The sequence below is a fragment of the Convolutriloba macropyga genome, chromosome 6, assembly GCF_964194025.1.
Source record: "Convolutriloba macropyga chromosome 6, txConMacr16.3, whole genome shotgun sequence".
Lineage (NCBI taxonomy): Eukaryota > Metazoa > Xenacoelomorpha > Acoela > Convolutidae > Convolutriloba > Convolutriloba macropyga.
The window spans coordinates 22,085,844-22,099,321 of NC_134473.1; the positions used below are offsets into that span (position 1 = coordinate 22,085,844).

Consider the following 13,478-nt stretch of genomic DNA (forward strand, 5'->3'; position numbering starts at 1 on the left):
CAATTTATTTTATCTACATGAAAAACAAACTTCGAGATTTCTTCAAATTTGGAAAAATGAAAAAATCCTTCTCTGGGTCTATTTGCGCCTATATAGTGCAAATGTACAAAATTTTCATATTTCTTATATTTGAATAACCATTGGAGAAAACTTTGATTGTTTTGTCGGCAGAAATTCCATTATCTACAAATCGAAACTGATAACATTGTCTTAAACTTTACAAGCTTTGATAGTAGACGGACTATTATTTAGCTTTGATGAAATTCATAACAAAAACCAATAAAAAATACATTCCTATAAAACTCATTTGAAAGACTATTAATTTTAGGGGAGACTACAGTTCGTGTTAGTGGGTTCTGATGGCACCAGATCGGGCTCAGCTAGGATTCTTGTGCAACCGCATTTTTCCTCTAAATTAGTACTGCGATAATGAGCTAGCGTCGTCTTAAGAAAGACAATTTGTCAAGGGCTTTATTTCAGACTCAATGAGCTTGACGTTTTCAACCGCTCATGAATCTTTTCAATTTTGTTCATTCTATATAATTTTTTTGTCTTCATCTGTTTTTTTGTTAGAGCAAGGATCAAGAATGGCATATTTCGAGCTTTTGAAGCAACCACGAGATGAAAATTGTAGGAATTATGATGTGTCATTGAAGATTTTTTCCTATTGTATCAATGTCATTCTTGAACTATTACCACGCTGAGCTATGAAAAGTTGATTAACGTAATAACTTGGCATAACGACGATCAACAGTTGATTAACGTAATAAGGTTTTGAGTCAATTTTTGTCTGTGAGTCTTGAATTTTGAAAGGTGCACTGCGTCATTTAGTCGATAATTGGGTTTTTTTCTGAGTTGGTGTTTGAGTTCGTCATCTGAAATTTTTATTGACCATTAAATATGCAAACTTGTTCTGGTAAATAGATTAACCTGGTTGCAGTGTTGGTTTGAACCGACGCATGTGACTGTTATGGAATTGCTAATTGCACTTAATGTCATTTAAAAGGCGTGCATCATTTATCGTATCACTCATAGAACTGATAGGGTGTCTCTATTCGCAACCTGCTTGGTTTTTAAAAGATAAAATAAATGGACAACAACAATCATTTTTAGATTTAGAAAAATGTCAAGGAAGTTGCTTTTTAACTCGACTTATAATTGACATAGAGTTAGCAAGTTCATGGAATTTTGATAGAGTAAAACTAAAAAAAGTGCTACGCTGACCTGAACCATAAGATCACTGAATTAGACTGCGCAAAATACAGATATAGTCCTTTCCGTGATCTAATGGAGACTTTTTGTTTTCATATTTAATAAAGAGAACATAGTAAAAAACTATGAAAAAAATTATTTTACCACACACACTAACTGGGAGAACGGCTAGATGAAAGGAAAGGAAAGAAAACGACTAAAATCATGCTCGATGGATTTAGGAATGTTGTATCAGGCCCCGAAATTGGTCAAGTAAATGGCTGTTCGTATATATCTTAGCTGGTTTATTGAACAGAGAAGGTACTTGAAATTGACAGGAAATAAAAGGATGAAAACAGATAAATAGGGAAAGCTCAGCTGAGTAATGGCTTCATACCGCTAGGTTTTAAGCATATTTTGCGTTGTATTAGTTGAAACATCTGTTTTGCCCCTTCTTTGCCGTAATTTTGACAGAACTATTGATACGAAAAAATAAAAAAATTTAAACAGATAGAATGGAGGAAAGTTTTGGCCGAATTGGATTCGAACCTTAGTAGATTAAATTTCGTTGATTCAATCTGGTGGTTTCGCAACTGCACTGTTGTTCTGTATGTCTCATTTTAATTGTTTGGAAGCTAATACGTTGATCTGCTGTTTTGTCATATGCTGTTTTGTCTGCTGTTTGAGTATATCAATTTTTGTTTCCAGTTATCGATTAAAAGTTGCAATTGTTTTTAGTTGCTCCATTTGTTTTTTACTTTTTTTGCTTCTGCAAAACACAATTCTGGAAGGATATGATTATAATATTTTTGGGATGCAACGCGGTTTTATGTTGATATGTCTCAATATTTAAGGGTTTTTTGCCAGTTACTTATGCCTCTACTCTTTGGTGAGCGATAAATTGTTACAAAAAAAGAGATGATCAAGAGTACTTTGGCATGTGTTGATTGTGTGGTACAGATTGAAAATCTGTACTAGTTTATGAGCTTAATTCACTATGGCAAGATTTTTTTGAACTGTTTTTTTGATAACATGATATTTTTTCGCCTCCATCTAGAAAGGAAGTCAGTCTGTTTATGCCTCCCACATTTAAATAATTATTCACTACTCAATAAAATTCAGTTGTTCTCACTCTCTCTCTCTCTATTTTTTGAGCTCATTAGTAGATTGAGTGGAAACGGAGTGCGTTTCCAAGATAAACAATTACATGTGGTAGTTTATCAGTTTGCATTGTAATTTCAAGAAGTGGTAATTTTAAATGTCATATCTAACTACGGCTTCGCGTCACGAGCCCAATTCATCAAATTTGGACGGTAATTGTAGCTCAATTACTAGAATATTCAAACGGAGTGTCACAGGGCTCAGTCGGCACCAAAAGAACGTTTTATTCTCAGTTTTGATCCTATTTGGGAATGACCAAAAATCGAACCTCCACAACGATGGCGCATCATCTCGAAACTGGGCGTTTTAGCAAAAGAGAAATCTCGATCTATATTCTACGAGAAACACCGCCGGATCAGGTCAGTCAACATACATGTACATTGCGGAAATGTTGAGACAACATCATTGGATTCTGGCAGCGTTTGCACGATTATATACAAAAACTTAGCAAACGCTGTGGGTATGAACAACCAAAAATAGCTTTCGGGTTCAACATTGCACGATGAGAAAAAAATTCTCAACTGCCACTACGCTGAAATGCAACGACTGGACTGCTGATGACATAGAATTCGCAGTAGTAGAACATGGAAGTCGACCAAAAACCCGACGTGACCTTTTTTCTCAATTAAGCCTCTCCCTGAATCAATCAAAACTAAAATTCAAAGTTAACCAAAATCCATGTCCAAATAAATCACAAACAGCATTTGATTTCCCTGATCTCATCTCTCAAGTTGGTATGTCTCACAAACACACTGTCAGAACAATGTTTCATAAAAGTTATATACCCGCATACTAAAAAGAACAACGAGTACCAATAAAACTTCAATTTTTGGTAAACACTGGGCATTAAAAATTAACTATTGAAAAACATATTATAAATCTCAAGAGATGATCAGATAAGAAAGGGATCTCTCCTATTGTAATTTTTGTTACAGAGATAAAAATGTGAAACATGCTTTAAATTCAAAAACAAAGTCACTTAAAAAAACAAGTATCAAATGCCTAATATTGACAATTTGATAGAAACCATTCAAAAAAATACTAAAGCAAATGCATCACATTTGCTTAGTTATTCACTACTCAATCAAATTCATTTTTTTCTCTCTCTCGCTCCTCTATGAGCTCATTAGAAGATTGAGTTGAAACGCACTAATTTTCAAGAGACATAATTACGAGTGGAATTGAATCAGCTTTCAATTGTAAGTTCAAGAAGTTGTAAATTCAATTGTCGTATCTAACTACGGATTCGCGTCACATATCCAATTCACCAAATTTGGACGTTAATTGTAACCCAATTACTACAATACTCAAACGGACTATCACAGAGTGGATACTGCCGTTTGTAGTTTATCAGTTTTACTGTAAACTGTAATTCGTGTTGGGTTTCCCGAACTAATATAATCTCTGGCTAATTTCATCTGCATTTCTCTACAGTTAATTTCGCTCCGTCACGGAGTTTTTGGGTCCTGTACAACATTGGTTTTCGAAGGCACATTTTTGAGCTCACTTCAGTAAGTTTTGATGAGCGCTTTAAATTGGTCCAGCCAGCAAGCAGTGGCCTTTAGGTACAAGAACAGAGCTCGAATTCATGATTTGTAGACTAAAAACAGACTTTCTTTGATGATGTTTAGATTGCTTAGTCTCAAGAATTAAAAAGATCTCCTGATTGCTCTCATCACTGATTTTTTGCGGTGGTCTTCTAATTTTGTATATGGTTTAGAGTTACAGCAAGGAGTTTTAGCGAATTTCATCTTGCCAATGGGCACTCCTTCGATGTTCAGATTGAGCGCCTAATCTTCGTTTGGATTATTTTTGCTTCTGAGCAAATTGCACCAATCCAGGAACGGTTCTTTAGCAATGATCAGAGATCTTTTTAACTATCTTTGCGGAAAGTGACTTTTAATATAAAGCAATTTGTCCATGAATTGTAAGTTTTGGGCATCCATTTTGGACAATTGACTTAAAAAAACCAAAAACAGAATTGTAGATATTACTCTTCCTTGCGGGTCTCCAGCCAATGTGGAAAAACTTTCATTGACAGTAATATTTATCTTCACCCAAACGTTCTCTGTGATTAGGAAGATTTCTTCCACTTTATGGGATATTGTCTGGCCACATTGATTTAAATTTATGAATCTCTCTCAGGCGCCAGACAACAACAAAAAACTTTTCAACAGCTAAACACACTAACCCAACTTTTTCAGAACACTGAAAAGCTTCACCTACTCGCTGATTGAGTTTTAATTTATTGTCTGTTATCAGCAGTGTTCCCTGTATGTGCTTAGATTTTTTCCGAATATGTTATTGGATTCACAATGTTCCATGGTTATGTTCTTTTTGTAGTTTCAAATATTTTTGCAAAACAGTCGGCTAGCCTAATGCGTCTGCGTTTTGACAATATGTTTCACTGCGACTCTTTTCAATTAACAGCGACATACGAGTTGTTTAATGAGCAGGAGACACATATTATGGCCTTAACACATTTTGGTATCTTTTTAATGATTTTTTAGTTGATCCTGTCAGCCCCGGGGCAGGATTCTAAAGAAAACCTATAAAATTCAGAATCATTTACTCTGACCGCAACTCTGGTTTGCTATCTTTGACAATATATATGTTTTGTTAAATGTTCTTAATTTTGATTTTAGTGCAGTGTTGATCTATTTTTATGAATCGGTTGTGTGATTTTGCATTGTGTTGCTAAGCATTTGCAGAAACATGTAAGTTTTTCCATGGTCTGTGGCTGCAGTTCGCTCTTTGTAAACTAAACTTGTGTAGTCTGCTTATTTATGTCCTGAGTGCTTCTCGTTGGTTAGGTCTTCGATCGCCTTTCAAATACTTTGCTGAGTTTGCCTACTATATTCTGCGTGCTAAAAAAGAGTACGTTTTCTGTATGACAAAAATTTTCAAGTGCTCTGAAGCCAGGACATATCTATAGATGCCTAGTTATTACATACAGGAAACACTTTTCTTTGCATTTTAGTATTACATCTTTTTCTAAAGTTGTGTGAACTCATATTACTGTTTTAGAAGTTCCAGTTAGTCCACTATAGACTGCAAATACAGTTTATTAGTTTTATTTGCCCTCTGACTACAACATTCCGAATTTTTGGCATCAGTCATTGTTTTTGTGCATATTTGACCAGTATGATTTCCAAGAATTTTTTTCAATTTCTAACTGAAAAAGAAAAATATTTTGTCGGCTTTCAAAAAATTTGTGTGATTCCTGTATGATTACCAAAAGATCATATACAATCTTCTCATGATTATTAAGAATTCGCACATTTCATATATGACATAGTATGAATATTAAGAGTCAAATATGGCCGAGTATGCAAAAGTAAAAATAATAAGTTAGTTGACCCGGGCAGTTGTGAACCTGTTTTATTCCAAATATCCTGATTAAGCACAAAATGGACTAATAATAAAATAAAAACATAGCCGTGCGAATTGCTCCGTGTGAATCGCATACTTGAAGACTAGCGAGCTGAAAGGTTCCAAAAGAACTTTATGCCCAATGGGCGCTACCTCTTTATCCCATTTGAGGACGAAAAGTCAAATGGGTCAGACAAAAAATCGGTCGGGCATAAAGTCGCTTGAAAAAAGAGAAAAAGGAATAAAATAATCGCCACAAACTTCGTTTGAGAGCAATTAACAAGAGTTTGTTTCAAAATGTTAGCTAAGTCATTTATGATTAACCGTTTCCACTATAATTGAGCTTCATTGAGGGTAATAGATGATGACGTCACTCCAGATAACAGCAACTTAAGTTAAGTAAAGAGAGAGAGAGAGAGAGAGAGAACTAGGCATATTTCCCATGATGAGATTTGACTCTGCAACTTCTAGTTCTCTAGCATTGTTTATAATTAAATCATGTAGAAAAAATTGAGAAATAAAAATTTGAAAAAAATTTGGCTGTGAAAAAATTTTAAAACAATTCTTTTGTCTCAGGATTTTTGTCATGTAACCCATTTGCAAGACTTGAAAAGCTTCGTTTCGTAATGATCGTTAAACTCAAAAAATGACCAAAATAATTAAAATTTTGAAAAGCAATGATAATTTTTAAATCTTGATAAGATTGTTATTTAATATCTTCAGAACCATTTCATTGTCTCAAAAGACTATCCGGTATCCCCTTTAAGCATTAAATCGTTTCAATGGCTCAAGGATCCATCAATTTTGAACATGATATTTGAAAAAAATTTATTAAAAAAATTGTAAGAAAAGGAGTTGATTAAAAAAAGTTGTAAGAAAACATTGATAACCATTCCTTTAACTCTAGAAACAATGCAGCAGCTTATTATCAGAACTTGGAGTAGGTCCTTGGCCCCTCGTGCCGGAAAAAATCTTAAAAAAACCAAAAAAAATCAAAAAATTCAAAATTCAAATATTTATTCTCAGAAACTTGCTTAAAATCCCGAATACTTTCCAATACCTCTAGAAACTATGCAGTAACCTCTTATCATACTCTAGAAATGGCTCCTGCGGCTGCAGAAACCTAAGAAAAACTGAAAAAAAATATTCAACAAAATACTCGACTAAAAACAGACTTTCTTTGATGATGTTTAGATTGCTTAGTCTCAAGAATTAAAAAGATCTCCTGATTGCTCTCATCACTGATTTTTTGCGGTGGTCTTCTAATTTAGTATATGGTTTAGAGTTACAGCAAGGAGTTTTAGCGAATTTTATCTTGCCAATGGGCACTCCTTCGATGTTCAGATTGAGCGCCTAATCTTCGTTTGGATTATTTTTGCTTCTGAGCAAATTGCACCAATCCAGGAACGGTTCTTTAGCAATGATCAGAGATCTTTTTAACTATCTTTGTGGAAAGTAACTTTTAATATAAAGCAATTTGTCCATGAATTGTAAGTTTTGGGCATCCATTTTGGACAATTGACTTAAAAAAACCAAAAACAGAATTGTAGATATTACTCTTCCTTGCGGGTCTCCAGCCAATGTGGAAAAACTTTCATTGACAGTAATATTTATCTTCACCCAAACGTTCTCTGTGATAAGGAAGATTTCTTCCACTTTATGGGATATTGTCTGGCCACATTGATTTAAATTTATGAATCTCTCTCAGGCGCCAGACAACAACAAAAAACTTTTCAACAGCTAAACACACTAACCCAACTTTTTCAGAACACTGAAAAGCTTCACTTACTCGCTGATTGAGTTTTAATTTATTGTCTGTTATCAGCAGTGTTCCCTGTATGTGCTTAGATTTTTTCCGAATATGTTATGGGATTCACAATGTTCCATGGTTATGTTCTTTTTGTAGTTTCAAATATTTTTGCAAAACAGTCGGCCAGCTTAATGCGTCTGCGTTTTGACAATATGTTTCACTGCGACTCTTTTCAATTAACAGCGACATACGAGTTGTTTAATGAGCAGGAGAACCAGACACATATTATGGCCTTAACACATTTTGGTATCTTTTTAATGATTTTTTAGTTGATCCTGTCAGCCCCGGGGCAGGATTCTAAAGAAAACCTATAAAATTCAGAATCATTTACTCTGACCGCAACTCTGGTTTGCTATCTTTGACAATATATATGTTTTGTTAAATGTTCTTAATTTTGATTTTAGTGCAGTGTTGATCTATTTTTATGAATCGGTTGTGTGATTTTGCATTGTGTTGCTAAGCATTTGCAGAAACATGTAAGTTTTTCCATGGTCTGTGGCTGCAGTTCGCTCTTTGTAAACTAAACTTGTGTAGTCTGCTTATTTATGTCCTGAGTGCTTCTCGTTGGTTAGGTCTTCGATCGCCTTTCAAATACTTTGCTGAGTTTGCCTACTATATTCTGCGTGCTAAAAAAGAGTACGTTTTCTGTATGACAAAAATTTTCAAGTGCTCTGAAGCCAGGACATATCTATAGATGCCTAGTTATTACAAACAGGAAACACTTTTCTTTTCATTTTAGTATTACATCTTTTTCTAAAGTTGTGTGAACTCATATTACTGTTTTAGAACTTCCAGTTAGTCCACTATAGACTGCAAATACAGTTTATTAGTTTTATTTGCCCTCTGACTACAACATTCCGAATTTTTGGCATCAGTCATTGTTTTTGTGCATATTTGACCAGTATGATTTCCAAGAATTTTTTTCAATTTCTAACTGAAAAAGAAAAATATTTTGTCGGCTTTCAAAAAATTTGTGTGATTCCTGTATGATTACCAAAAGATCATATACAATCTTCTCATGATTATTAAGAATTCGCACATTTCATATATGACATAGTATGAATATTAAGAGTCAAATATGGCCTAGTATGCAAAAGTAAAAATAATAAGTTAGTTGACCCGGGCAGTTGTGAACCTGTTTTATTCCAAATATCCTGATTAAGCACAAAATGGACTAATAATAATATAAAAACATAGCCGTGCGAATTGCTCCGTGTGAATCGCATACTTGAAGACTAGCGAGCTGAAAGGTTCCAAAAGAACTTTATGCCCACTGGGCGCTACCTCTTTATCCCATTTGAGGACGAAAAGTCAAATGGGTCAGACAAAAAATCGGTCGGGCATGAAGTTGCTTGAAAAAAGAGAAAAAGGAATAAAATAATCGCCACAAACTTCTTTTGAGAGCAATTAACAAGAGTTTGTTTCAAAATGTTAGCTAAGTCATTTATGATTAACCGTTTCCACTATAATTGAGCTTCATTGAGGGTAATAGATGATGACGTCACTCCAGATAACAGCAACTTAAGTTAAGTAAAGAGAGAGAGAGAGAGAGAGAGAGAACTAGGCATATTTCCCATGATGAGATTTGAATCTGCAACTTCTAGTTCTCTAGCATTGTTTATAATTAAATCATGTAGAAAAAATTGAGAAATAAAAATTTGAAAAAAATTTGGCTGTGAAAAAATTTTAAAACAATTTTTTTGTCTCAGGATTTTTGTCATGTAACCCATCTGCAAGACTTGAAAAGCTTCGTTTCGTAATGATCGTTAAACTCAAAAAATGACCAAAATAATTAAAATTTTGAAAAGCAATGATAATTTTTAAATCTTGATAAGATTGTTATTTATTATCTTCAGAACCATTTCATTGTCTCAAAAGACTATCCGGTATCCCTTTTAAGCATTAAATTGTTTCAATGGCTCAAGGATCCATCAATTTTGAACATGATATTTGAAAAAAATTTATTAAAAAAATTGTAAGAAAAGGAGTTGATTAAAAAAAGTTGTAAGAAAACATTGATAACCATTCCTTTAACTCTAGAAACAATGCAGCAGCTTATTATCAGAACTTGGAGTAGGTCCTTGGCCCCTCGTGCCGGAAAAAATCTTAAAAAAACCAAAAAAATCAAAAAATTCAAAATTCAAATATTTATTCTTAGAAACTTGCTTAAAATCTCGAATACTTTCCAATACCTCTAGAAACTATGCAGTAACCTCTTATCATACTCTAGAAGTGGCTCCTGCGGCTGCAGAAACCTAAGAAAAACTGAAAAAAAATATTCAACAAAATTGAAAAAACTGCCAACATTTGTGGTTCGCAAACTATTCCATGGTCACTGAAGATTTGTTGGTAACACAACTTTAATCCCTCAGCGATGTTTCCTCAACGATGTTTTCTCAACGTTGTTCCCTCAACGATGTTTTTTTACCACTGAGCTTGAAAAAACCTAAATGGCAAAAAATGTCGAAAAAATGCCAAAAGTCGTGATGTTGAAATCTTAAAAATCTTTCAAAAATTTAAAAAATAAAAGTTTTATCAAAAAATGTTAAAGATACTGAATGGTTGAAAACTATTCCATGGCCGATAAAACTTTGTGGTAACTTATTATCAAACTCATAACGACAGCTTTCTGAGCCACGGTTTTCAGGCCCCTGGCTCTGTAAAAATTGAATAATGACAGTTAACCTCATAAACGTTGAAAAAAGTGCAAGTTTTTTTAAAAAACTAAAATTCAAGATGTTATGTTAAAATGTTCAAAACCATTCCATTACCAATACAAACTATGCAGTAACCTCTTATCAAACCCTAGAGGAGCTTCCTTGACACCGGAGGCCGCAAAAACTCAAAAAGTGACAAACATTTTCTCGTTATAAAGAGTACCTGTCTTGAAAAAGACCTTCATCAACTTTAACCAGCTTCAATTTAATAAATTATTCAACAATAAAATCGAAGAATGACGAAAAACACAAAAAATTGCAATATTTTGTGCTCGAAAACTCCTAAAATTGTCCTTTTGACCTTCAACTACGGCCTTCCCAGTAGCTTCATCACACTAAGCACTTGAGGGACTACTTTACGTGGCTAAGGGCCTCTATTGAAAATTGATGCCCGCTGAGCGCTACCTGTTTATCCCGTTTTTAAGGATGAAGTCAAATGCGTCAGACTGAAAAGTGGTCAAGCAAAAAATCGCAAAAAAAAGACCAACAGTACTAATATAATTGCTGCAAACTACGTTTGAGAGCGAGTAAAAACAGTCGTCTCTACAAAGAACAGTTGTTTAAAAAGACCAGTCGTTTTGTCACGTTTAAGTTAATCAGCTGTCGCTGTTCTTTCTTTTAATAAGACCTCCAATGATATGCGGGACCATCATGTTCATCTGCCCGTCGATTCCCTTTTTTACAGAACATGCAGACAGAAAATGTGGCAAAATGACGACAAAATCTTCCCATTTTATCTCGTTTTGAATGTCAGGCACTTTTAACAATAGCATAAATCATGCATTGTGTTTTTGAAAAACTTGCTGAAATTGAGAAAATTTATAACAACCTGTAGATATGTCGGAACTTTTGTAATATGCAGACTCACACGAGCCCTCTTCTTAAACTTATAACTTAACTGGTCACAAGATAGTATCTCATAAGAAGACAACGTCAGACAGAAAAAAGACAGTCCCAGAACTAATCAGCTTGCAATTTCTCGTTATTTGGTAGTTGAGTTATTGATTTTTCGTTTGTCGCTTAAAACTCGTCTCGGCCAACACAGCTTCCCCCCGTCAGAGGCGAGGAGATGCTACCAAAATTTGATTGAAATTAAATAAAACCAATAAATCTTTTATCATGTGTGGGACAGCAGCATCAAAAGTGATATCACCCACAAATTCAAACTCATTTTCGAAATTTTCTCTGATTTTTTACTGAACTTACAAAACATTGAAACTTGGTTTTCACTGGGAAGACTTTGAGAGTAAGATACCCTTGAGATATTATGATACAGTACTGATTTTGCATTTAGCTCTTGGGATATGCTGAATCAGTGCTGCCGTACTCTGGCACTAGGGTCCGGAAAAAAAAGGTTAATCAATTTTTTAGTCGGTTATTTAAAACTTCTGTCGACCGCTTGCTCTATGGAACCGTTCCACTGTCGACTCAAATATAAAATTCAAAACTGCTGCAAATAATCAGACACTATTTTACGATGAGTAATTGAAGTAAGAGAACAAAATAGAGACTATGTATAAATTAAACACCACACTCTAGAAACAGAAATTTACAATTCACGAATTGACTAGCTAAAGTCTCAATTATACTGGAATTATTTGACAGAACTGTTCGTCTTATTTGGGTTAAGTTTGTCGTAAAACTGGTTGCCAACTGTAGTGGCAATGTCTGGAATAGCCGATTTTAAAGCTGAAATGTTGCCCAGAAAGTCGCCACTGGATTTAAGCGATCCGGAATCATTGGTACTCGGAGGGAGGGTTTTGGATTTAGAGTCGATTGGACTGGTTTTGGTACTGCTTGGGAATGGAAATTGTGCTGTCATGGTCTTGGGACTCGAAAGTCGTCTTTCAACTACGATGTCGACCCTTGGACCCGAATTGGCGATTAGAGGCACGACATTCTCACAAACGACGTTGTCGGGTAATTTCATATCGTTGATCTAAATCACATCAAAGTGTAAAAGAAGTCAGTTTCAGCTGATTTTTGCCCTAGAGTTAAGAACTCTAAAGAAATTTTTATTTCAAAAAATTGATGCGATACAAAAAAAGACAGACAAAAAAATTCGTCTTTTCATTGACGGCTGATCTGTTATATTTTGATTAAAAATCTGTATAAGTTATTGCTGCCTCTATTAGTTGATCTCAAATAACCTTCATTTAGAGTGACAAACACCCATTTGACCTCATCTCTTTGAATTAAAGAAAATAAAAGTCAATTTCATAGTGAGGGAGTCATTTTTGAGAGTGAGGTAAGTCAAGTGTGACCAAAAATTTAATCAAGCGAATGAACAAAAAAACTCTCTCCACTATGAGCGGAAAATGACGTCACACATGCAATTCAGTTGAAATTGCATGAACGAATGAACAAAAAGTGGCTGTGATGTCATATAGTCGTAAAAAAAATCATGACAACGAAATAAAAAACATAGCAGGACAAATCCTGACGTACAATTCAAAGAATTTTCATTGACTTAACAAACAACTAGATCTAGAACGGACACTGAGTGAAATGAGAAAACCATTTTAAAAAAATCAGATGAAAAAAAACAAAAAAAAAACAGAAAATCAATGTCAAAATGCTGCTAGGGAGAACAAAAAAACCACTAGTGAGATATGTTATTTTAATTCTAACAAAAAACTGGGTCCAGAATGAGCTGTGAATGGATTGGGAAAACTATTTAGAAAATAATCCGATCCAAAAAATCGAAAAAACAGTAAAAACCAGAGTGAAATTGCCGCATGAGAACAAAAAACCACTACCGAGAAACCGAATTTCTGTTCAAACACCGTTTTCTCAACGGTGTTTGAACAGCGCAAAAAAATTCACGCCCCAAAACCACTCGCTTTTTCGCTCCATTTCCAATTTCGGTGTGACCAAAATCACCACTCCAATTTGACTTCAAAAATCATGAAAATGTGTGAACAGATCTCAGAAAAAAACATTGCCGGAAGAATTCCGGAAACGACTCGAAGTGAAAATCCATTTAACGCCGTCCAACTACTCATCAAACAAAACGTGCCTTCACTAATTTTTGATTGTCTTCAAACAAAACCATGAAACAAAAAAATAAAAACAATAAAATCAAATGTGTTAAAATATGATAAAAAATTTAATCAAATTTTGTTATAAATTGAGATCCCGAATAAACTATCTGTGCCAAAATAACTTCATCAAAACAACTAGTACTTACAAAAATCACTTGTGTGAATTTTGAAATACTTTAGGCT

At 34.3% G+C, this 13,478-nt stretch overlaps 1 protein-coding gene across 2 annotated transcripts in view; it reads right to left on the bottom strand.

Moving 5' to 3' along the window:
- Positions 1-11,699: 11,699 nt before the first annotated feature.
- The window catches only part of LOC142341573 (glutamate receptor-interacting protein 2-like), a 114,262-nt gene continuing 112,483 nt past the window's right edge, over positions 11,700-13,478 (bottom strand). For both annotated transcript variants that reach the window (XM_075392617.1, XM_075392619.1), the window contains exon 17: positions 11,700-12,190. In XM_075392617.1, the coding sequence (XP_075248732.1) occupies positions 11,846-12,190 (345 nt within the window). In that variant the 3' untranslated portion in view covers positions 11,700-11,845. The remainder of the gene's footprint in view (positions 12,191-13,478) is intronic.